We start from the raw sequence: 20,392 nt of genomic DNA, 5'->3' as shown, positions 1-20,392 counted from the left end.
TTTGACTGAAACACAGTCACACAGTTCGAAAAAGATTCATTTTGGATGAATCATATGTCTGCATCTCCAGCAACGTGCGTACCAATGTGTGGGAAGTTATGACCGACGACCGTTGTGCGACCATCAGAACGTAAAAATCCGTTCCAAATATGGTCGAGTCGTTATAACTGGTTTCGATGATTTTACAAGAAGATGCCATATATTCCTTAAGATTTTAACTAATCATTATTACTTTTATTTCTATTTATTACTGAAAAATGTGAAAATTTTGTTTTATTCTTCTTTATAGTAAGTAGCCAGTTTACATTATTAAAATCATGTCAGTCAATTATGCAAACCATTATGCAAAATATTTAATAAAATGCATGTATATGTTTCATATATATTCAGTTTTATAACTATAAAATAATCTTTAAAACAAAGGAACATGCTTTTTTTGTGTACTAAGTATGATTATTTTTACATTATCAGATTTTTTAATATATATTGAACGTATTTCTTAAATATATATTATTGTTATGTATAATAAACAATTATTAAAAATCAATTAAAATCAGAATGATGACATTTGTAACTATGATCATTAGTTTATGAAGGGTTGGAAAGAAAGAACATTTTACTTAACACATGTTTAATGTTCCTAATCTTTTATAATAAAATATATATAAAAATTACAGTTTTTAGATTAATACGCCAGTAAGTCAATTATTATACAAATAAAACTTATACATATATTTTTGAATTAAGGCAGTATCTAATTTATAGAACTAAATGATAATATGATATATTTGAGCAAATACAGATAGATATATTGTATAGAATTGATAGTTCGAAGATGTAATATCATTGAGGTAGAATATTTTATACATTATGTACATATAAAGAGAGAAAACAACATTTACATGATAAGATATGTTTTGCTAAACTGAAATATAAAGTTAGCATTAAATCAATTTTGTTAATTTCCTCCTTTCTTATTTATACTTTTCGATCAAAATTATACATTCGTAACAAAAATCTCGGAAAAGATTCTATAAAAGTGTATAATTTGTACTAGTAATAAATATTTGATATAGAAAATGCTTTGTGCCAATTGGCGGAAAATAAAACTATACACATTTATGGTTCAACTTATTATTTTTCTTTTGTTAATAGAGTATACTCTATTCAATAGAGTATAGTTTCAAATAATCAATTATTCTAGCTACATGTAAAACGTGTAAAACTTTACTAACATTACCAACTTTCATCATATAGGGGAGTACCATCTCCACTTAGAGACATACTCCGGGGACTAGAATTTGTAAATGGAGTTTCTCTAGGAGATTTATAAGACGGAGTACGAGCAGATGGGGTTCTATTGCGCGGAGTTGTTCTCCCATTTTGAGCTTCTTGATTTCGTGGCGTTTTTCTAGATTCATCGTATCTTGGAGTAGTATTACTAAAATTAGAAAATGAATATTTCATTATGATTTTGATATAGGTGACCAAAAATAAATCGACTTACAATTCTTTCGAAGATTGCTTTGATCGAGCCCATGCTTCCGCCGCTTTTGTCCAATTCGTTGCATCAGAAGTACTAGAGACAGATCTATGTGATCTCGCAGTTCTATGTGAATTTGAATTCATTGCTGGAGGAATTGGTTGTAAGAATGGTCCTTGAGAGTGACTGGGTGTTTGTGGATGATGAGGCGTGTGGTGCGGTGTATGGTAGGGGGTCATAAACGGAGTTTGGCCGGAAGGTGTATAAGGCGTACTTCCATACATTCCATAGTTATTAACACTAGCAGCTCCTGGGGTGTATGGTGGATAATGATGTGGAGTTTGATTTGCTACTTTCGAGAGTGAATGTAACATGTGGTGTGGCATATTCTGTGCTACCCTCTGTATTGTATCTGGATTCACTCCTGAAAAAAAAGGAACAGACAAAAAGGAAGTTAATTTCAGTAGAATAAAAATTATTATAGAATTCAAATTCTTAGTAATATGAGTCTCACCATTCACTCCTGGAGTACCATTGTATGGTGTTCTGGAAGTCATAGTTCCATGTGGAGTACCAGGTGTAGCTTGTCCTGGTATAGGATCTCTAAAATGTTCTTTGAACCAGCGGAACAAGTCGCTTATTCTACTAAACATTTGACCTCTAAATCGAAATCCATCAGGTATTATAGTAACATATTCATGACGGCAACGAGTTCGTGGTAAATACGAAAGTAAAAATTTTCCAGGATAATTCTAGAATGTATAACAAAAAATATTAATTTAATTGAAAAATAAAAATTTTGAAGTAGGAATATAAGCAAATATTAAATATTTTCGAACATACTTTAGCTGCAGACACAATATATGGTATCCCTCCAGGATTTTGCTTCTTCTGTTCCTTCAAAATTTCTTCTGCTTTATCTTTAATGCCTTCTACACTTGTTTTATAATATTTAAAATCTAAAAGTTCCGAAGCATAAGCAGCCATCGGATTAATATGTCTAGCAATAATTTCATCCAAATCTTCGAATTCTTCATTGCCAATCCATAAAGTGCGACCCAAAGAGAATGTATTTTCTTTGCCTTCTTCCCTTACATCAATATGTTGATAAATATTCTCTGTGACTTTCCATGTTACGGTCAAATGATCGGATCCCTTACTGCTAGGTCGTATTATTGCTTCTCCTTGTTTCACAGTTAGCATTAACTTTTCAGCTTCTGCAAAACTTATATTATGGAAGCTAGGATGAATTATAACACGTTTTACATAAGTTTGTCGTTGTTGCAATTTCTTAGCATCTTCCTCTGTTTTCGTATCTTTTTCTTCTGCCTCTACTTCATAATAAACGTCTCGTTGAGGTCTAAAAAGAATACACGTAAAATATTAATTGAGGAAGTTGTTGAAATGATTATAAGTAAAGTTGTTATAATTATTTGTCGATACTTTACCTCCACTCGTGATTTTTATCAATAAGATCGCTCGTCTTGCTAGTACATTCGACACTAAATCGTTCTACTTCGATCTTAATTATGCGACAATGAATTACTTGTCCGACACGTACTCTTTCCTCTGGATTAGCGACATGTTTATCAGACAGATTTTTTACGTGAATATATCCAGATATTCCATTATCCAATCTTAAACGAATTCCAGTTGCTTTCCCCGGACATGCACCGGCATCAAAATGATTCCATACCTCGGACAATTCTGGAAAATCGTTTTTCAAGCAGAATGGGCATTGCCATAATCCGGTTTCATCATTTCGAACAGGATTCGCTTGATCTAATTGATCTCCTTGAGGTCTTCTATGACTTATACCAACAACTGTTGCTAAAACTAATTTACCGACATAGAAAGTTTCCGGAGTTTCTTTAGTCAAAATATCAAATAATTTTTCAGTATTTAGAGATTGGTAAGGTACACGGAGGTCTTTGTATCTACAGTTTAGTTCAGCTCTTATATCGTAAAGAGTAATGCACTTGTTTCCAAAACCCTGTCTTTCAAGTTCCTCTGCAAATGCATCTAAATCTAAATCTTTTAATCTTTCTGGTGATTCAAGAATTTCTTCTAGGGCACTAGCAGGATTTGCATCTTCATCATCATACTCTAAAGCATCTACTGCCATTTTTCTTGCCCATTCATATGTCTCTGGATGTACACGCGAGCCATCTAGTACTTCTACATATGCCTCTGTGCTATCTCCTAAACTGTTTGTATCAATTTTAATAAAACCAGCACAATTGACAAACACTTTAGGTCCCATATGACATGCTGTTATAAGCTGTGTTCTATTTTCTAATCTCTGATTAGTTTGTTTCAAAATCTTAATCAGAGCCTGTCCTTTTCTAGGTCCTAAGCCACACACAAATTGTACTAGGTTTGCTGTATAAGGCTGCTGAACGGCTCTATTTAAATCTACTCCTACTTCATTTATACGATTTATAAATTCCAAATATAAGTTTTCTATAAGATCATCTTTAGGAAGTTGATCTTGCAAAGGATGATACTTAAGGCACAGAATTTCTTCATCTATAGTACACAACTGAGAGAATTCCAATAGAGGATCTTGTACTTTTCTTGCTAAAGATATAGCTTGCCTTAATAATTCTGGATAATCTCTGAACTCAGATATACCTCTATTACTATTTGCATAAACTTTAGTAAGTTCATTATCACATATTTCCACTTGGATTGTAGGAAATTGTTCTTCTTCTGCAAGATTAGCTATGCATTCTTTTATATCAGATACTATCATTAATGCTTCTCTAGATTCACCACTTACTACCACAACATGTGGTTTCTTTGTGGCAATAAAATTTTTAATTCCTAGTAAGTCCGCCTCTTTCAATATCTTTTCACTTTCCCTAAAACTATTTTTATGTTTCAATATATGTGGTAATCTTAGGTAATCAGTACATTCTCCTTCTGGAGAAATTATGCAAGTAAAGGCGGCTTGAGACGGATCAGGCACATATGCTAAACCCATCACACGAATTCCTTTGCTAGTATTCCAATCTTCGTCATTTTCATCAGGAAATTCACAAGTATATGGAGCAATTTTTATCCAATTGTACATTTTGCGGCAACACGCTTTCATAACGCATTCTTTCGCTTCTAATAAAAGGTTGGATCTCAATTCTTTTTTCAATTGAGGTATAATAATCTGATTTAAAGCTACTTCAACACTACCAGTTCTTAATGCATTCCAATCTTGGACACTTTTACTAAATTCGTCCCTATAATATAGTTGCTTTATTTCATCGATATAATTATTGCTAGTATTTCCTTCTATCATGTCACTAAAGGAAAGTGTAATTAATTTATCTTCTTCTGCTATAGTTAGTTTTAAGAATTGATCACCAACAAGATCGCGTACAGGCTTATTTTTAAGATATTTTAATCCATAAATGGGATGCCCTTCATCTATCTCCTTTATTCCTTTTTTAGTTGGTTTTACAGATACTTTTGCTCTCTCCATATACATTTCTCTAACACATTTACGAACTAAGGGTTCGTGCGCCAACTGAATCGCAACCATTAATTGTGCAGCTTTAAGTATTTCGTCACTTGTCGTAAATATTGCAGAACAAAAATCATTTGCTACTATTGCAGGTTCTATTGGATCTTGATCTACTTCATGACGTTGATAATTGTCCCGAAGATTTTCAGCAAAATGTTCGGGTGAGAGACCAAATTTTTTAGTAAATCCATCTAAGCCAGCCTTTCTGCAAATATAGTAAGGACCTCTTCTAACTGGCTGCTTTATTGAGTCGTCTATTTCTTCTTCTTCATCCTCTGCATCAGGAATTTCATGTTGATCTTCTCCATTTTCTTCAGCTTCTGTAAGCCGTTGCTTTCTTTTCTCCAATTTAGTTTTCCTTTGTGCTTCTTTTTCCTTCTTACGTGCAATTTCTTGCATGGATGACATATCCTGATTATAATACAACATAAAATGTCGATAAATATCATTTAATTCTTCAAAAGTCTGAGCATTTTTAAGTCGTTCAATATCATCGTCTTTAATAACTCGTATATCGTCGGGTAATGGAGCATCAGGATTTTTCATAATCTTATCTAATTGAAAATTCCTCATCTTCTCAAAGAGTTTCAATAAATTTTCTTTTCTTTGTTTAAGTTGGCACCATTTTACGTCAAACTTATAAATTTTCCACAAATCATTGATGTTTAACTCTGGCAACACGTATTCTTTTCTATAAAATGCAATAAACGGAACTTCGAAGTTCTGATTACGCATAAAATCTAAGGCTTTCTTAATTTTGCCGATTGTTTGCGGACCCTTTTTAGCTCTTTCTTTGGCTTCTTCATTTAGATGAGAATCTTGTATTGAAATTGTTGGTTGGCAGAATGCCTGTTTATATATCCATTCGGCTTCAAGATCTAATTCATCCGAACCTTCCACTGTAGGTATAATGGGAACAGCGCGAAGTTGCATACGTTCAGGAACGTCTGTAGTACGAATCTAAAATAGGCAAAAGTTATAATAGTATATATATAATGTTATATAGATATAATATTAAATTTAAGCCTTATTTATAATCACTGATGATAAATTAAAATTAATTCAAATTATTACCTCATTGTCCACATCGGTGAAGTGTCCGCGTATAAGTTCACTAGGTTCATATACTTCAAAAATACTTTTCCTTGTGCTTTTTCTCTTAAGATATTTTTTTGATGGCCTTGGGCGGTCTTCTATCTCGTCATGAATATATTCATCCTCCTCTTCCTCCTCAAACTCATCTTGTACATATTTTCCAAATTCGTCATAATCAAAATCGATGCCAAAAATATCTTGGGCTTCTTGCAATGCACTATAATAAAAATATAATAAAAAAATAAATAACTATATCATAGCGAAGTTTTATAGTTTATTTTAAGAATAGAAACAGTACTTACGCATCTGAAAATACAAGTTTTTTCTTTCTCCTTTTTTCGGTTATGGGTATTCCATCACCATCTACAATAAAATCATCTTCATCCTCACTTTCTTCCTCATCATATCCTTCCGCTTCACCTCTATGGCTAACTTCACTTCTTTCTTCATCCTCCTATATAGCAAAGTGAGAGTAGTTAATATTTTTAAATTAGTAAATTACTAAACAAGTCAAATATACATTTTACTTAAAAACTTACTTCTCCAGAACCTTGAAACAATTCGTTGGCAATAGCATCTCTTCCATCATCCATCTCTCTTTCATCCACTTCTGACTCTTCATCTTGTATTTTACGTAAACGCTTAAACCGATGTTTCTGAAAAATGATATTATATTTAATCCCTTAGCCTACACGCTATCTGCCGATCGTGCGAGCCATAGTAGGCAAGAAGTTCGGTCGCGTGCCGTGTGTCCGAATTGGCGCAAAATGTATACTTCTTATGACATGCATATTTAGGGGTTACAAAAGGAATTGTGAAATAATAAGCAACGTTTGAAGACAAATAGTGTTTTTAAGACGTCTAAGGCTTGATCATGATCAATTGATCAGTTAACAAAAACAATTTATTATTTTAAAGTGGATAATGAATCACTAGCAATTTGTAAATTACAACGAGTCAGTCTCGTGGGTTCCGTTTATGGCACAAATTCTTTGCCACGAGTCTGACACATGGTTTTTGCTTATTGCACAAATCCCTTATCACGAGTTTCCCTCATGGTTATAGACTAAGAGTTTAAAAAATTGTATCAAATATAAATTTGAAATACTTTATATAATTCTTTTTAAACTATATATACCCTTTCAACTTTAACTCCTAAATTTTCTTCAAGTAGGTCATAATCTTCATCTTCTAAACGATCATCAAAATCTTCATCATCACTTTTCTTACGTTTTCTGGAATCCTCAGATCCATCACTATCTTCACCATCATTATCATCATCGATAGGACTATCATCAATAAGTCCTGGAACTTCTCCTTCATCTTCTAAATATTAAACATACATATAATTTAAAGGAAGATGTTTTTAAGTATTAGTAAATATTAATTTACATATTATTAATGATGTATAAATCTTGACTCTAATATTTAATGTATTCTAAAGTAATAATGTATTTCCTAGAATCTTCAAAAGCTTTGAAGGAAGCAGTAACTGAATACTTTTTTGTATCAAACATTTCCATGTACCTTCATCATCATCTTCATCCTCACTGACCTCCATCGCTTTTAATTTTTTAAGTTTTTTCTTTCCTTTAACATCAAGCTGTTCCTCCTACGAAATCACGAAACATTAGATTATATGTTTACAAATGGCCGCTTGTATTAATTTATTACTCACCTCACTTTCTTCTGCTTCAATGTCCAAATAATCTGCCATCTTCTATCAGAAATATAAGAACTTTTCGAAAAAATATATAACAATATCAATAACAAAGTGCAATAACACGGAAGAATCCTACTATAGTGCAAGAAGTACTGACGCCATCAGTACAGCTGTTTAATGCTACGCGTCTCTGGACATTGTGATCGTAAAATTCTTGGAATTCCCGTGGTAGGGGGTTTCTTTGTAGCATAGTTCCTTAATCCGCCGCTGCAATACTATAGTGGCTCTGCGATCGATTTATTTCCGGTATGTTTTTATAGTAAAGCTTATTGAAAAAAAAAGTTTTGTTTTGAAAGAAAAAAATTACAAGTTCATATGAATCCACTCACAACTCAACTACAGCGATTTAATTTTGGTGGACGATACAAGAAACCTCCCGTCCTCATAAAAGGGGTCTACGCCATCATGAGAGTTTCTGAATCCGTATAATGTTATTTATGTAATGGCGCGTTCGTAAAGAAATACATTCTTGTCCAATGTCCAATCAGCTGACTTGCAAATAAGATAATTCGTCAAATCTCTTTCTTTTTCTTTAACTGTATTCACATAAATGGAAGTAAACTGATCACCGTAATACTTTCTTAATTCATAATTCGTGCCTGCTGTGATTTGTAAATTCCTCAATAGCGTGGTAGTGCACATTGAAACCAAAAAAGGTGAGAACATGGCGAAACAACGTATGAAATGATCAGGATACGATTTTAAAACAAATAATTACTTAATCGGGATGACAACTAATGAAGAGTCCATAAATGACGGTCTCTTAGAGAGACTCGTCAAAAATGATGAAAATAAGATTGTAAATTGCCGGAGTAGTGCAGATAACATAGAAGGGCACAAATTACGACACGGTACGGACAGTTTCCCTAATATCAATGAAAGACCGGTTGATGATATTTCGATCGAATTTTTTTATAAACCGCACAGCATTACATTGCTTCTCATCTCAATCGGTGCTGTAATATATTCAGCATTCACTAGGTAATTAAATATTCAAATTATCTTATTATACATATGTTAATTCTTGTAAATATCGGTATTAATTTAATACAGGAATACTACCAGTGTCGAGGATAACATTTGGGCTGGAATACTTTGTATTATATTTTTTTTTCTGATTATATCAATACTTACATTTCCAAATGGACCATTTACGAGACCTCATCCTGTCGTGTGGAGACTCGTATTTGGCTGTAGTGTACTATATCTAATGGGCCTATTATTTATGCTGTTTCAAGATTATGAAACAGTCAGAAAAATCTTTGTTTGGATAGATCCTCGCTTGGCATCGTTTCACATTGACATGGACAAAGAATACGGTGTTAATTGTTCAGAAATCACAGTTGAAAAGATATGGAACCATTTAGATATTTTTGCAGTAGCCCATTTTTTAGGATGGGCCTTTAAAGCAATTCTTATTCGTCATCTTGGTATTCTTTGGGCCATTAGTGTTATGTGGGAAGTAACAGAAATAGCATTTGCTCATTTACTACCAAATTTCGTGGAATGCTGGTGGGATGCTTTTATACTTGATGTTGTTGTCTGTAATGGTTTGGGTATTTGGGTTGGATTAAAAATTTGCTCTCTATTAGAAATGAGAGAATATAAATGGGTAAGCATCCTTGACATTGAGAGCACTACTGGAAAATTGAAAAGAGCAATGCTACAATTTACACCTGGTAGTTGGACTGCTATTAGATGGTTGGATCCAACTTGTACATATATGAGATTTGTTGCTCTATGTCAGTTGGTAATATTCTGGCAGGTTTCAGAACTAAATACATTTTTCTTGAAACATGTATACGAATTTCCACCCTCTCATCCATTTGTTGTGGCAAGATTGGTATTAGTTGGAGTTATAGTTGCACCTTCTGTTAGGTAGGGAAGAGTTATAATAGAATAAGCTAGATCTATATTAAACATCAATTTTTATTACAACAGCTATAACAATTTATTACATAAGAACCATAATATTTTAACATAATTATAGGCAATACTACATGTATGTAACAGATCCAACATGTAGTAGAGTAGGGACTCAGTGTTGGGTCTATGGTGCAATTATGCTTACAGAAGCTTTGTTATGCATAAGGCATGGTGCTGCATTATTTGAACGTACTCAAGCACTAAACATTCTTTTGTGGCTACTTTGCCAGTCCCTAGTCTCAGTTCTTTGTGTCTATGGCTGTGTTCTGTGGCACCGGTACTTTGAGGTATTTAGTTTAAAAGTTAAATTTGAAATTTTGTAACTAACTGTATGGTTATTTGTGTTTTTTTTTTTTCTATGTCCTTTGCATGATTCTTGTCTTTTCAGACAGAAAAGAGAACTACTTCAAAACAGTGTATCACTCAATTAGACAACAGTCATCTGGATGTAACCGCTAGCAGTGGTATGTGTGATGTCTACTACATTCCTCTAAATAATGTTTAAACCGATAGTGTACTGGGCTATTGACATATAATTAACTGGCTGTTAAATATAAAGCAAGAGTGTCATATAAATCATTTGCAATCTGTTATTTGACTGAATGTTATAAAAATCAAATAAATTTTGTTATGGATGCTTTTGTTTTTTGTCCTTGATATTGAAAAATATGAATTTTTATACCTGTTTACATAAGATACTTTTAAATTACATATATATAAATTATTACATTTTAAGCATAATAATTATACATATGAATGCATGAAAATATTTTTAAATTAATATACATTTTATTATATAAATATATATTTTTTGTCACAGCTCAGTCCATCATTGGTAGATAGAATATTGGACTAATGAATGTTTGTAACAATTTATGTGTGTTCTAGGGGACATGGTTCATTCTACAAAATCTATGGGTCTGCTGGAAAAGAAGCAGTTGTAAACAAATCCACAAGGAACGTTCGACTTAAGGGTGAATTATTTACACTGTCAAATTTTCTAGTCGCATTATAAGATCATACAAAGCCACAGTTTCGAATGTAATAGGCTGTTGAATACCTGAGTTCGTCTGATTTTTGCATACTGCGTCTGTTTGCGTGTGAATGTTATGAAAAATATGTTCCTGAGAATAAATGAAGAGCGTCGTTACCAATTAATAACGCTTCCTTATAAAAAAATTGACCGTCGTATCATTTACGAATCGTAGTTTATATAATTACTGCATCACGTTACGTTATCGTAGCTTCTTCGTTACATTGAATATACGGAAATGCACTGCATACGTAACTCGGCATTATCCGTGAACCTTCTGGACAGTTCCAAGTTTCACCGAGAAGCCTATTGTTGGATGCAGAAATAAAAATATGAATTCGATTTGGTAACTGTTCGTTCTCGTACAATGATATATACGATGACGTAAGTGGAGACTTTGTACAGTACATCTATAAAAATCATGATAAAAAGGTAATGGTAATAGTCATAACGATTGTTATTTTATTCAAAATGTCAATGCCATAAATCTTACTATAACAAGAGTACCTGAGCATAGATGAGGTAAAATAACTTATTGAAATCCAGTTCAAGCCATGGAAGATAAAGCCACGATTCTCTAGACATCAATTGAGCCAAAGTATCGTAGGCTAATCTGAGTCCCATCGCCTCAGACAGACGTTCATTTAGAGTCAATTGGGAAATCTAAAACGTGTTTAAACAAAAAGAGAGTCATTGCGTTTAAAAAGACGTACCTAATTAGACGCATTACTTTAAAATAATATTTTTGCATCGTAACGATTTTATAGAAAGAAAACAAATATATGAATTCACCTTATAAAGTACGTTCTGTCCTGTAAATGATAATGTCATAGCCATAGAATTTTTATAGAGAACATTTCGCTGATAGTCAATGTAATCTTTGAAATTCATGTCTGTAGAGTCATCATCGTTTAATAGAGAACTGGCATTGCGATTTCCATTCCAATAATAAATACCTAGCGATATATATTAAAAAAGTATATTTAAACGATAAGATTTTTCCGAATTTTCTCGAAAGTATACTAATAAGTTACAGATCTGCAACGTTGGTCACTAGTATATTATAAAATTGTATATTGCTAATATACCAGTTGCGTCAAAATGATGTGCAATTTGGTGTGCTATTATGTTACCAAGTGTCGCCAGTTTTATGTAATTAAATGAAGATTCATTGTATTTCATGGACCAATCAATTACACCATAAGGTATTACAACGAGGTTTAATCCGTAAATCGCGTGCCCTTTAGATTGGTACGGTGTTGCGTAATGTGTCCATCTATATATTAATGTATATAGTTCAACAACTTTAAATTATTTCATATATATAATTTCAATTATAAACTTACATTTGTGCAGAATGCCCCGGCTTTGTAGATAATTCTGCATATATTAATTTTCGATACCTTTGCATCAAAATCACTGAATTTTCGAAATAGTTATTTGTCAGATTTATCTAAAATTAGACTATCGTTAACATCTCATTCAATAACTTTTAGTTATTATAGTATTCTTTAATCTTTTTTTTTTTGATATTATATAAACAATTATGCACATGTGCTTATTATCTCATTAGAAACCGAAATAGTTTTTCGTACCTGGTTTGCTAGAATTTTTCTATAAGTTGATTCGCTATCAGTATAGTATGAAATATCAGGTACGGCAACATTAAGATTATTTATTTTTACAATCAATGCGTTACGTTCCGCTTCTGTAATCCATGTTACATCCGTGAGTTTTAATTTTAGGGTCTCCTTAAGTGTCTCAAATAAACTATGTATCTATTAAGTTATATGATACTGATTAGTCACCTAGTAAACAATCTTTTCGAGTAATCAGAGTATATGAACTTACAGTTCTATTCATATACGTAAGTTGATCATTTGTGAACGAAGAGATGTATAAATTCGAAGCTTCCGGGATTAAAACGTTGGCAGCTACGCGAAGGCAGTGTTTTTTAACATCTGCATGTTTTGATATAATTAACTAGAAACAAAGACAAAAAAAGAAATGAAGAAAACTACAATACCAAAAAAAGACATAAAAGGAGACATTAATCAGGGAATATAACTATACCTTGTGATACAGATTGCGTACATACAGTCCTAATAACGCATTATGCAATATCATTGGGTTTTCTTCGAACATTTCCAGATTTTTCAATCCTTTAGATAGGGCATCGTAAAAATAAACCTGCACTTTTACTTCCGGCTGAACCTTTTCGTTCGTTAACAAGTAAATTAGATGCGACCAATTTATCTACAAGTATGTTACATAATATATCCATTTGATCGAATGAATCGGCTTAACTTAAACGGGTATAAACTCTTTCCCTTACGATTTTAAACTCGCTATCCAATTGTTTGACAGTGACGAGAGTGTAATTTTTCATAAGTTCCGCCTCGCGGATCTCGTTTTTAGACGGAAAATTCTGAAACATAAGAAAGAATGAAGGGAACGCGTTCGATTGTGAAAAGAACTCGATAAACTTACTGAGAAAAATTGTTGTAATATATACAAATCGATGTCAATGGCTGTAACATTTATACACTGAGAAATATTGTACGTATTATTCAGCTCGTTGAATACCCCAAGCACCGCCAAGGCTTCGGAAATGGATTTTATTAACTTTTTCTTATCAGCCTAATAAAACAAAATAAGGAAGAGACATTTGTTATAAGTTTTCATTAACAGAGCATGTTTTTTCTTATCTTGATTGATATACATATCTATATATGTACTTTGCACGTTTTATATTCCGTATATAATTCTTCTAGATTCACCGTCTCGTTCTCTCTTTCAAATTTATTTGCATAACAGGGTTCGTTATTTTCGTCTATCTCAAAAAGATTATCGTATGTCGTTGGGCTTATTTTAAGGGTGAATGTCGGAGAATATTCGTCGAGATCCGGAACTATGTCGAACAGTAAAGTGCTAGAGAATTAGAAAAGCAAACGATAAATATATTAAGTGAACGTGATATGCTATATTTTTGTACAGCCGTTGTCTTCAATTTCTTACCTGTTCTTTAATAATAGTGTAGCGAGTAGTTCGGTAAAGTTCATGTGGTTTTCAGGCCATGTTTTTGCAGTATAAAACTTACCTACTTTGTCTAACGCCTCTCTCGCTATAAGAAAAATGCTATATTATTTCTTATACATTAAACTTGTACTCAAAGTTAGAAACTAAATAATTAGATGTGTAATTTCTCCGTACCCAGCTTGATTCTTTCTGTCAGATTGATACTCTCGTATTGTATGCAACTGTTGTAATAGGTGGTGAAAATAGACGATATATTTTTCTCATTTTCTTCCTGCATTTGTCCTGATTCAAATTAAAACAATGTGTTGCATGTGAGAATTGCCACCCTTTATATTTTTACTTATTTTCTATACTTTTCTAAATAATGCTTCATAGAATACTTTATACAGAATTATTTAGAAAAAGGATTAGAAAAAAAAGATATAATTTAGAAACAAAGTTAAATATTTAGTACTTGATATTACATAATATTTATTAATGAAGAATTGAAAAATATTTAAAGAATAGTTTATTGTCAAAATAATTTTTTTTTATATAGTAAAAAGCAGAACTATACTCACCTAAAATACGTTGATAAGCTACATCTTCCAAATTCCATTCTACGATTTGAGGATTGTTCTCGAAATTACCGCAAGCGTATTCATAAAAATCTTCACATGGATCAACCGTATGATTCATGTAAAATAATATCTTGCTGGCCAAATTTTTGCATTCACCCTCGTGACACACTGGCTTATCAATTGGTGAACTAAAAGTCGTACTTGTAGTCTCATTGTTTAATATTGAAGAATATCGTTCATTTTGTTGATCCTTAGTGGTAGATTTAATCGTGACATTTTCTTCTTTCATTGTCAATTTAATAACATCTTCTGTCGACTCTTCGACCTCAAGGGGAGTTTCTTGATTAATATAGTCCAAGTCAGTAGTAGTAAAAGTTTCTGTGGTATATTGGTCTGTAGTATCTGTTTCTTGATGTTCTATCGTCGAAATTGATGTACTATTTTCTGTAATATTAATATTAGTCGTCGAAGAATTATCGAATTCTTCAGCTGCAGCTTCCTTGTAAGTTTCCGTCTCTGATAAATCTTCCATAGTAGTCTCGGTATTAGATTTAGATGAATCAACAATATCTGAATTTGTATCATTTATTACACGAGAGTTTTCGGTGAATACTTCAAAGTTTAATGTTGTTTCTGTTTCTACTTCTATTGAATTCATTTCATCTATAGAAGTTGTAGCAATTAATAATTTAATTGAATCCGTAGTGCTGGTTGTTCTTTCAGTTTCATGTTTTGTATGATGTTCGTGATAATGATGCTGTGTCGATATAATTATTTTTATCAAATTGTTTTCTTCCATAATTTTCATAATATCAAAAATAAGCTTACCTGCGTTGTTCTTGCATATTCACCTTTTTCTTCAGAATTGTACGAGCGGTATAATCTCCACGGTAAACTGACTAGGATAAGAATCATACAGAGAAAAAAAAATATTATTAGTGATAAAACACAGCTTCTATAAGACTGGTCCCGTCTCGCTGCTTTGGCTGCTTCCATATTAGCAATTTGGTAAGAACCTCGAGAAATCATCTGTTAAAATATAATGTACTACTTATTTACATAGACATTAGTTTTAAGATACAATACTTTTAGTAGTGCCTAAAAGCACTGTATTTTTTCTACTGAACCAAACTCGAAACGTTAATAAAAGAAAGGAAGTGGTAATTACAATTTTATCAACCACTTCCTTTTAAACATTATCTTAAAGTGCGCCCCAGCATCCGTAACACGTGGTATTATAATATCCTTTTGCTAATTTGTAAGAACTAAGAATGGAATTCTATTAGTACGCTAAAGGGGAATTGAGTAGAATGAAATACACTCACTGACACAAACATCTTTTTCTTTAATACATCCATAAATTCCAAATGGCCTAAGGAAGGCGACATTAAAAATATTTGAGATAGATAGATATAAGTTATTTATATTAATATATTTTATAATACAATTATCACAGATATGTAAACTACAAAATATTATATATACTATTATAAAATGCAATTTGCAGTTTGCCAATGATCCCATTGCACGTAGTATGACAACTTATCTACAGTCTAGACTATATTATAATATTTAAATACAATTAAAAAATATATTTAAAAACTCTATTCGCCTGCCTGTTGTACCAAATATGTATCAGTGTTGCGTTTGATTTCATTGTCCGTTGCATCAGATTTAATAAGAGCTTCGATTGTTGAACCGATCTCTTTTGATACAGAAATGTTCTCTATCTTTTTGGTACAGACATCATCTTTGTAATCATTAGACTTTAACATTTCAGAGGTGATCTGAAATAGGAATAGATATATAATAGTATAAGTTACTGTATAATAATAAATAATAAATAACAATAAATGTTAGTTTTTCAAATTGTATAGTTATGTAATTACTTTTCTTTGTATTTCGTCAGCCTTAAATTTCTCTACTTTTTCCTTATCAGCGAGCCCAATTGCAGTCTTTGATGATGTTTGTCTCTTTGGAGTAGGTTTCCTTGGTTTAAATGAACCAGAAGCTTTCTTAGGTAACTGTGAACTCATGTGCTTCTTAGTCTCGTTCGACTGATCGCAATTATGAGTTAGCAATTGTTCTTTAGTTTTGAATGCCTATAAAAGAATTTTTAAACATAAGTATTCTACATGTATTATGAATTTCCGACTTATCTAATCGAATATAGCACTTACGTGTGAACAAATTTCGCATTTTAAACTATGTTTATTCATTTCGTGATGTTTAAGGGCTTGTGCCCGATGGAAATTACGATTACAATGACTACAACTAAATCTTTTGATATTGCTGTGCGTCAGTAAGTGACGCTTTAATTTATCAGGTCGTGAAAATTCACTCATACAACCTAAGTAAGTTCTGAAGGGACACTTTAATCTCTTTGTTAGATCATGAATCAGCATATGACGACCCAAACGATCTTTTCTCTTAAATCTAGCTGGGCAATGCTATAATAAACGAATATGTATATATGAAATTTAAAACAATTTACAAATTTTTTAATCGGCTATAGAATCACTCACTGGACATAGAAACGGTGTTTCCTCGCTATGTATTAACTTATGATTGGCTAAGTATTGCTCAGTTTTAAAGGCCTTCCCGCAATCCTCGCATGCAAATCGCGCAGATGAGGCGTGTGTTTTTAAATGACGCCGCAGAAATCGTTCGATCAAGAAACTCTTTCCACAATGTAGACAAGCATAGTCATGCGTTGTGGTTTCTGTATGATGTTGCAAAGCCTCCAAATTAGAGAAGGAGGATTTACAAACAGAGCAACAGTAATATTTCTCTGTTGTTTTTTGTTTTTGGACGGAGTGAGCGTATTGGTGAAGCCCAAGATCAGACAGAGTATTAAACACTTCACCGCACACATGACAACGATATTCCGATCTCTTATGACTGCGAGTATGTTCTAAGAAATCTTCGAGTTCAGCAAACATCATACTACAACTACTTTGCACACATTTGTACACTTTCAGTGCTAAGTGAGAGACTATAAGATGGCCCTTTAGAGCTTTGTACGAATCAAATATTTCTTTGCAAAACTGACAATGATAGGTGCGATCTATGCTTCCATCTGGTGGTGCCTAGCAATGATCATGAACTATTAAAAAACGAAAAAAAATTATAAGCCTGTGCAAAAATGTTTAAAATACCTCTGGGGGTAAGGAGTGTATAGCGGTTCCCGGCCATACTTTATGTGACGACATATGTTTTTTAACGTTTGATTTCTGTGCGAATGCACGTCCACATACAACACACTGATATGGTTTTTCCCCTGTATGAGAACGTTCATGTTGTTGCCAGTAAAATTTTTTTGAAAATTGTTTGCTGCAATAGCCACACTTATACTGCAATAGAAAATTTTTAGTGATAAATATGCAACTTTAAATAAAGACATTATTGATAATCACAATTTATCATCTCATTAAAGTACATACTTTTAAGTTTTGAGTTTGAGTAGCAGTAGTTTCAGATTCTGTTATTGAATTTTCAGTCATTGGTACGTCGACTTTATGTGTATTGTTAATGTTTTGTTCTTGAGAAATATCACTTTGGAGAACTTGAGGTACTTCGTTTGAATCATCTTTTATGGGATCGTTATCCCCTGGAATAGTAGAGTTTGCAAAAGTATCCAAACCTTCTGAACTTAATATAATTGGAACACTAAATGTGGAATCTGTTGTAAAGTAATTAGCACCTTCTTGATCCATACTATAGTAAATAAATGATACATCATTCATTGAGAAAAAAATACCTTTTCATATACATTAAACACATTCAATATTATGTATGTATATATATATATATTTACCTAAATAGCATATCAGATTCTTCAAGTATAATTGGTTCACTAAGTTGATCATTTTGAACAAATGTTTCCTGTGGATGAAATTGTGATACATCTTCGCTATTGTCTTCTGTGTGAACAGTCTGAGTTTCATCATTCACCAAAAACTGACTCAAATCTACTGTTTGCTCTTGTGTTTTTTGATGTGTCCTTTTGTGCAGCACAAACATGTGCAATGATGTAAATTGGCTTTTGCATTTTCCACATTGAAATATATCTTCCTCATCTTGATCGATTGCTAAATACAAAGCATAAAAATATCCATTATAAATTTATCTCATAGAAGATTCTATGATATAACAATTTCAATTAATAGGTTATCAGGGTTACTTCATCAAAAACCCACCTGATTCTTCAACTTCAGTTATTAGAGTCTGAGACTCCAATAACGATTGCACAGAAGGACTGTCCAATGATACACCTATAAAGCAGACAAAATAATTATCATAAATTTTTAAAACACCATTTAAATTTTCTTTTAAAGAGAAAGATAAATAAGATACTTGTTGGTTAACCCCACCTATTTCTATGATAGAAAAGTTTTACCTGTTAAAGCGTCGAAAATAGATTGCGCCATGTTTTGCAATAATATTAACGCTTCATTTTAAGCGAAATCAACGATCAGACTTTCATGAATCGTTTAATATGAAGAAAATGAACAATTTCCAAGTTGAAAACATACCGAGAATTTCTACGCCCTGCCAGCGTTGTTGCTGACCAGGCCAGCGAATGATAATCGATATGTCGACTACTGAAAACGATTCTAACCTCAAAATAGGACAAGTTGCTTGTAGCGTGCTTGTAGCATGAATGTAAGTGGATTAGAATAGGACGCGTACGTAGTGTGTAGGAAGGTACGTGTGTGAATATTTTCTTAGAGTAGTTTTTTTGTAAAAAGGACATATAGGAATGGCAGCGATATTACGTGTGAAACGTAGTTATTATGATGAACCATCAAATGCTTTGGTAATTTCATATAAACGCCAAAAAATTGCGAAAGACGAAGATACCGAAGATGTACTATCAGATTCTATAACCACACTTGCTAAATTTGCCGGAACTGTAAAAGAACAGGTTTGTGTTAAAAAGCGAAATATTTCTAGTTAACTGAACGTTATACTAAGATTAAGTTAATATTTATTTTATTATGACAGGATGAGAATGTGGAACATTTAATTCAAGGTTATGGGAAAGATGAATTACAAGCTAATTTCAAACATCATATAGATACGAAACAGATTCTAAGTAAAATAAGAGAAGCAACAAAACAGGCTTCAGCAAAAAATCGTTATAAAGTAGTTAATTGTTTCCGATCATTGGATAATTCTAGTAGTGAAAATGCCGAAAGAAACGTTACGACAGTAGTAATAGATGTGGAGGACTCGAAATCCATAGCAAAAAGGGATTCTATAGGAAAAGTAAACAATATAAAAGTAATTTTATTTTTTTTATTATTTTTATATATTTTTTTGTTATTTCAATGTATAATTACTTACATAATATAAATAATGTTTTACAGGATGACGATTATGTATATGATTTATATTATGTTCAATCTGAGAATGATATGTTCCTAGATGATGAAGTATCCGTATATGCATTCGAACAAGAACTCGTTTTTGATAATTATAGAGATTATCCTGAAGCTGAATGCGAATCAGAGGATTCTAATTCAGAGTCAAATTGGAGAAATGATTATCCTGACTCTAGTTATTCTGAAGGATCAATTAATGAAGATGACATGATAGAGGCTGTTGCAAACATGAGATTAGAGGAGGAATCTGATTTATCTGAAGATGATGATTTTGTTTATGCCGTTGACCAGGCTATTGTAGAAAATTATGGTTATAGGTATGCAAGATATAAAGCAAGGATGATGAAAGAGTTAGAGGAAGACAACGACGACGATGACGACGACGACGACGACGATGACGACGACGACGACGATGATAATTATGATGATTTCAGTATATGTGTGTCTGAAGATTCGAATGAGCATAATAATAATGAAGTAGATTCCGAATAGTTGTTCAATTATATATAGATCTTTTTATACCGAAAGAAAATAATAATTGGTGATCAGTGATGTTAACATAATACATTTTCTATCATGTAAAATAAATTCAGTTAGTGAAATCGATATGTCTTTTTGTTTCTTAA

The 20,392-nt window shown here is 32.3% G+C and overlaps 5 protein-coding genes across 11 annotated transcripts; 2 read left to right on the top strand and 3 right to left on the bottom strand.

Moving 5' to 3' along the window:
- Window positions 1-614: 614 nt before the first annotated feature.
- LOC122572963 (transcription elongation factor SPT6-like) lies at window positions 615-7,960 on the bottom strand. Its single transcript, XM_043738738.1, has 11 exons — window positions 7,777-7,960; window positions 7,626-7,710; window positions 7,237-7,424; window positions 6,638-6,754; window positions 6,401-6,552; window positions 6,078-6,315; window positions 2,932-5,963; window positions 2,327-2,843; window positions 1,998-2,235; window positions 1,508-1,907; window positions 615-1,441 (listed from the first exon to the last, which is right to left on the bottom strand). The coding sequence occupies exons 1-11, from the start codon at window positions 7,813-7,815 to the stop codon at window positions 1,237-1,239; spliced, it is 5,211 nt and encodes a 1,736-aa protein (XP_043594673.1). The 5' UTR covers window positions 7,816-7,960; the 3' UTR covers window positions 615-1,236.
- Window positions 7,961-8,139: 179 nt separating this feature from the next.
- On the top strand, window positions 8,140-15,380 carry LOC122572968 (phosphatidylserine synthase). 5 transcript variants are annotated; one of them, XM_043738748.1, is made up of 6 exons: window positions 8,140-8,802; window positions 8,875-9,699; window positions 9,812-10,034; window positions 10,136-10,211; window positions 10,636-10,721; window positions 15,243-15,380. In XM_043738748.1, exons 1-5 carry the CDS (start codon window positions 8,549-8,551, stop codon window positions 10,689-10,691), a joined length of 1,434 nt encoding a protein of 477 aa, XP_043594683.1. In that variant the 5' UTR covers window positions 8,140-8,548; the 3' UTR covers window positions 10,692-10,721; window positions 15,243-15,380. The 5 variants fall into 5 exon arrangements, with proteins under 5 accessions (XP_043594683.1, XP_043594682.1, XP_043594686.1 ...); XM_043738747.1 differs by lacking the exon at window positions 15,243-15,380 and adding an exon at window positions 10,992-11,231; XM_043738751.1 differs by lacking the exon at window positions 10,136-10,211.
- Window positions 10,969-15,549, bottom strand: LOC122572964 (neprilysin-1-like). The gene is made up of 15 exons (XM_043738739.1): window positions 15,208-15,549; window positions 14,380-15,136; window positions 13,994-14,101; window positions 13,799-13,904; window positions 13,519-13,711; window positions 13,271-13,420; window positions 13,116-13,208; window positions 12,854-13,036; window positions 12,632-12,763; window positions 12,376-12,558; window positions 12,127-12,233; window positions 11,869-12,056; window positions 11,573-11,736; window positions 11,288-11,443; window positions 10,969-11,190 (listed from the first exon to the last, which is right to left on the bottom strand). The coding sequence occupies exons 1-15, from the start codon at window positions 15,406-15,408 to the stop codon at window positions 10,978-10,980; spliced, it is 2,934 nt and encodes a 977-aa protein (XP_043594674.1). The 5' UTR covers window positions 15,409-15,549; the 3' UTR covers window positions 10,969-10,977.
- Window positions 15,550-15,792: 243 nt separating this feature from the next.
- Window positions 15,793-18,920, bottom strand: LOC122572966 (zinc finger protein 341-like). Its single transcript, XM_043738745.1, has 9 exons — window positions 18,779-18,920; window positions 18,579-18,653; window positions 18,197-18,470; window positions 17,823-18,096; window positions 17,538-17,732; window positions 16,905-17,468; window positions 16,560-16,829; window positions 16,269-16,481; window positions 15,793-16,166 (listed from the first exon to the last, which is right to left on the bottom strand). The coding sequence occupies exons 1-9, from the start codon at window positions 18,807-18,809 to the stop codon at window positions 15,984-15,986; spliced, it is 2,079 nt and encodes a 692-aa protein (XP_043594680.1). The 5' UTR covers window positions 18,810-18,920; the 3' UTR covers window positions 15,793-15,983.
- LOC122572969 (probable RNA polymerase II nuclear localization protein SLC7A6OS) lies at window positions 18,908-20,372 on the top strand. Of its 3 annotated transcripts, XM_043738754.1 has the most exons (4): window positions 18,908-19,044; window positions 19,131-19,306; window positions 19,387-19,665; window positions 19,752-20,372. In XM_043738754.1, the coding sequence occupies exons 2-4, from the start codon at window positions 19,142-19,144 to the stop codon at window positions 20,256-20,258; spliced, it is 951 nt and encodes a 316-aa protein (XP_043594689.1). In that variant the 5' UTR covers window positions 18,908-19,044; window positions 19,131-19,141; the 3' UTR covers window positions 20,259-20,372. The 3 variants fall into 3 exon arrangements, with proteins under 3 accessions (XP_043594689.1, XP_043594688.1, XP_043594687.1); XM_043738753.1 differs by lacking the exon at window positions 18,908-19,044 and having other exon boundaries at window positions 19,051-19,306; XM_043738752.1 differs by lacking the exon at window positions 18,908-19,044 and having other exon boundaries at window positions 19,142-19,306; window positions 19,387-19,650.
- Window positions 20,373-20,392: the final 20 nt, after the last annotated feature.

Source organism: Bombus pyrosoma, linkage group LG11 (genome assembly GCF_014825855.1).
Source record: "Bombus pyrosoma isolate SC7728 linkage group LG11, ASM1482585v1, whole genome shotgun sequence".
Lineage (NCBI taxonomy): Eukaryota > Metazoa > Arthropoda > Insecta > Hymenoptera > Apidae > Bombus > Bombus pyrosoma.
The sequence above is the reverse complement of the archived record's forward strand: the minus strand, read 5'-3'. Positions and strand labels throughout refer to the sequence as shown.

Excerpts from the sequence above, each read along its gene's own strand:
- LOC122572968 (XM_043738748.1), top strand. The coding sequence starts at position 8,549 with ATGACAACTAATGAAGAGTCCATAAATGACGGTCTCTTAGAGAGACTC. Across the intron at positions 10,035-10,135 it reads TGTGGCACCGGTACTTTGAG|ACAGAAAAGAGAACTACTTC; the intron begins GTATTTAGTTTA and ends TTGTCTTTTCAG. Across the intron at positions 10,212-10,635 it reads GGATGTAACCGCTAGCAGTG|GGGACATGGTTCATTCTACA; the intron begins GTATGTGTGATG and ends TGTGTGTTCTAG.
- LOC122572969 (XM_043738754.1), top strand. The coding sequence starts at position 19,142 with ATGGCAGCGATATTACGTGTGAAACGTAGTTATTATGATGAACCATCA. Across the intron at positions 19,307-19,386 it reads CCGGAACTGTAAAAGAACAG|GATGAGAATGTGGAACATTT; the intron begins GTTTGTGTTAAA and ends TTATTATGACAG. Across the intron at positions 19,666-19,751 it reads GAAAAGTAAACAATATAAAA|GATGACGATTATGTATATGA; the intron begins GTAATTTTATTT and ends AATGTTTTACAG.
- LOC122572963 (XM_043738738.1), bottom strand. The coding sequence starts at position 7,815 with ATGGCAGATTATTTGGACATTGAAGCAGAAGAAAGTGAG. Across the intron at positions 6,553-6,637 it reads TGTTTCAAGGTTCTGGAGAA|GAGGATGAAGAAAGAAGTGA; the intron begins GTAAGTTTTTAA and ends TTTGCTATATAG. Across the intron at positions 1,908-1,997 it reads TGGTACTCCAGGAGTGAATG|GAGTGAATCCAGATACAATA; the intron begins GTGAGACTCATA and ends CTTTTTTTTCAG.
- LOC122572964 (XM_043738739.1), bottom strand. The coding sequence starts at position 15,408 with ATGATTTCTCGAGGTTCTTACCAAATTGCTAATATGGAAGCAGCCAAA. Across the intron at positions 14,102-14,379 it reads AGCTTATCAACGTATTTTAG|GACAAATGCAGGAAGAAAAT; the intron begins GTGAGTATAGTT and ends AATTTGAATCAG. Across the intron at positions 13,209-13,270 it reads TATTACAACAATTTTTCTCA|AATTTTCCGTCTAAAAACGA; the intron begins GTAAGTTTATCG and ends CTTATGTTTCAG.
- LOC122572966 (XM_043738745.1), bottom strand. The coding sequence starts at position 18,809 with ATGGCGCAATCTATTTTCGACGCTTTAACAG. Across the intron at positions 18,097-18,196 it reads GAATCTGATATGCTATTTAG|TATGGATCAAGAAGGTGCTA; the intron begins GTAAATATATAT and ends TATTTACTATAG. Across the intron at positions 16,167-16,268 it reads CTGACGAAATACAAAGAAAA|ATCACCTCTGAAATGTTAAA; the intron begins GTAATTACATAA and ends TTCCTATTTCAG.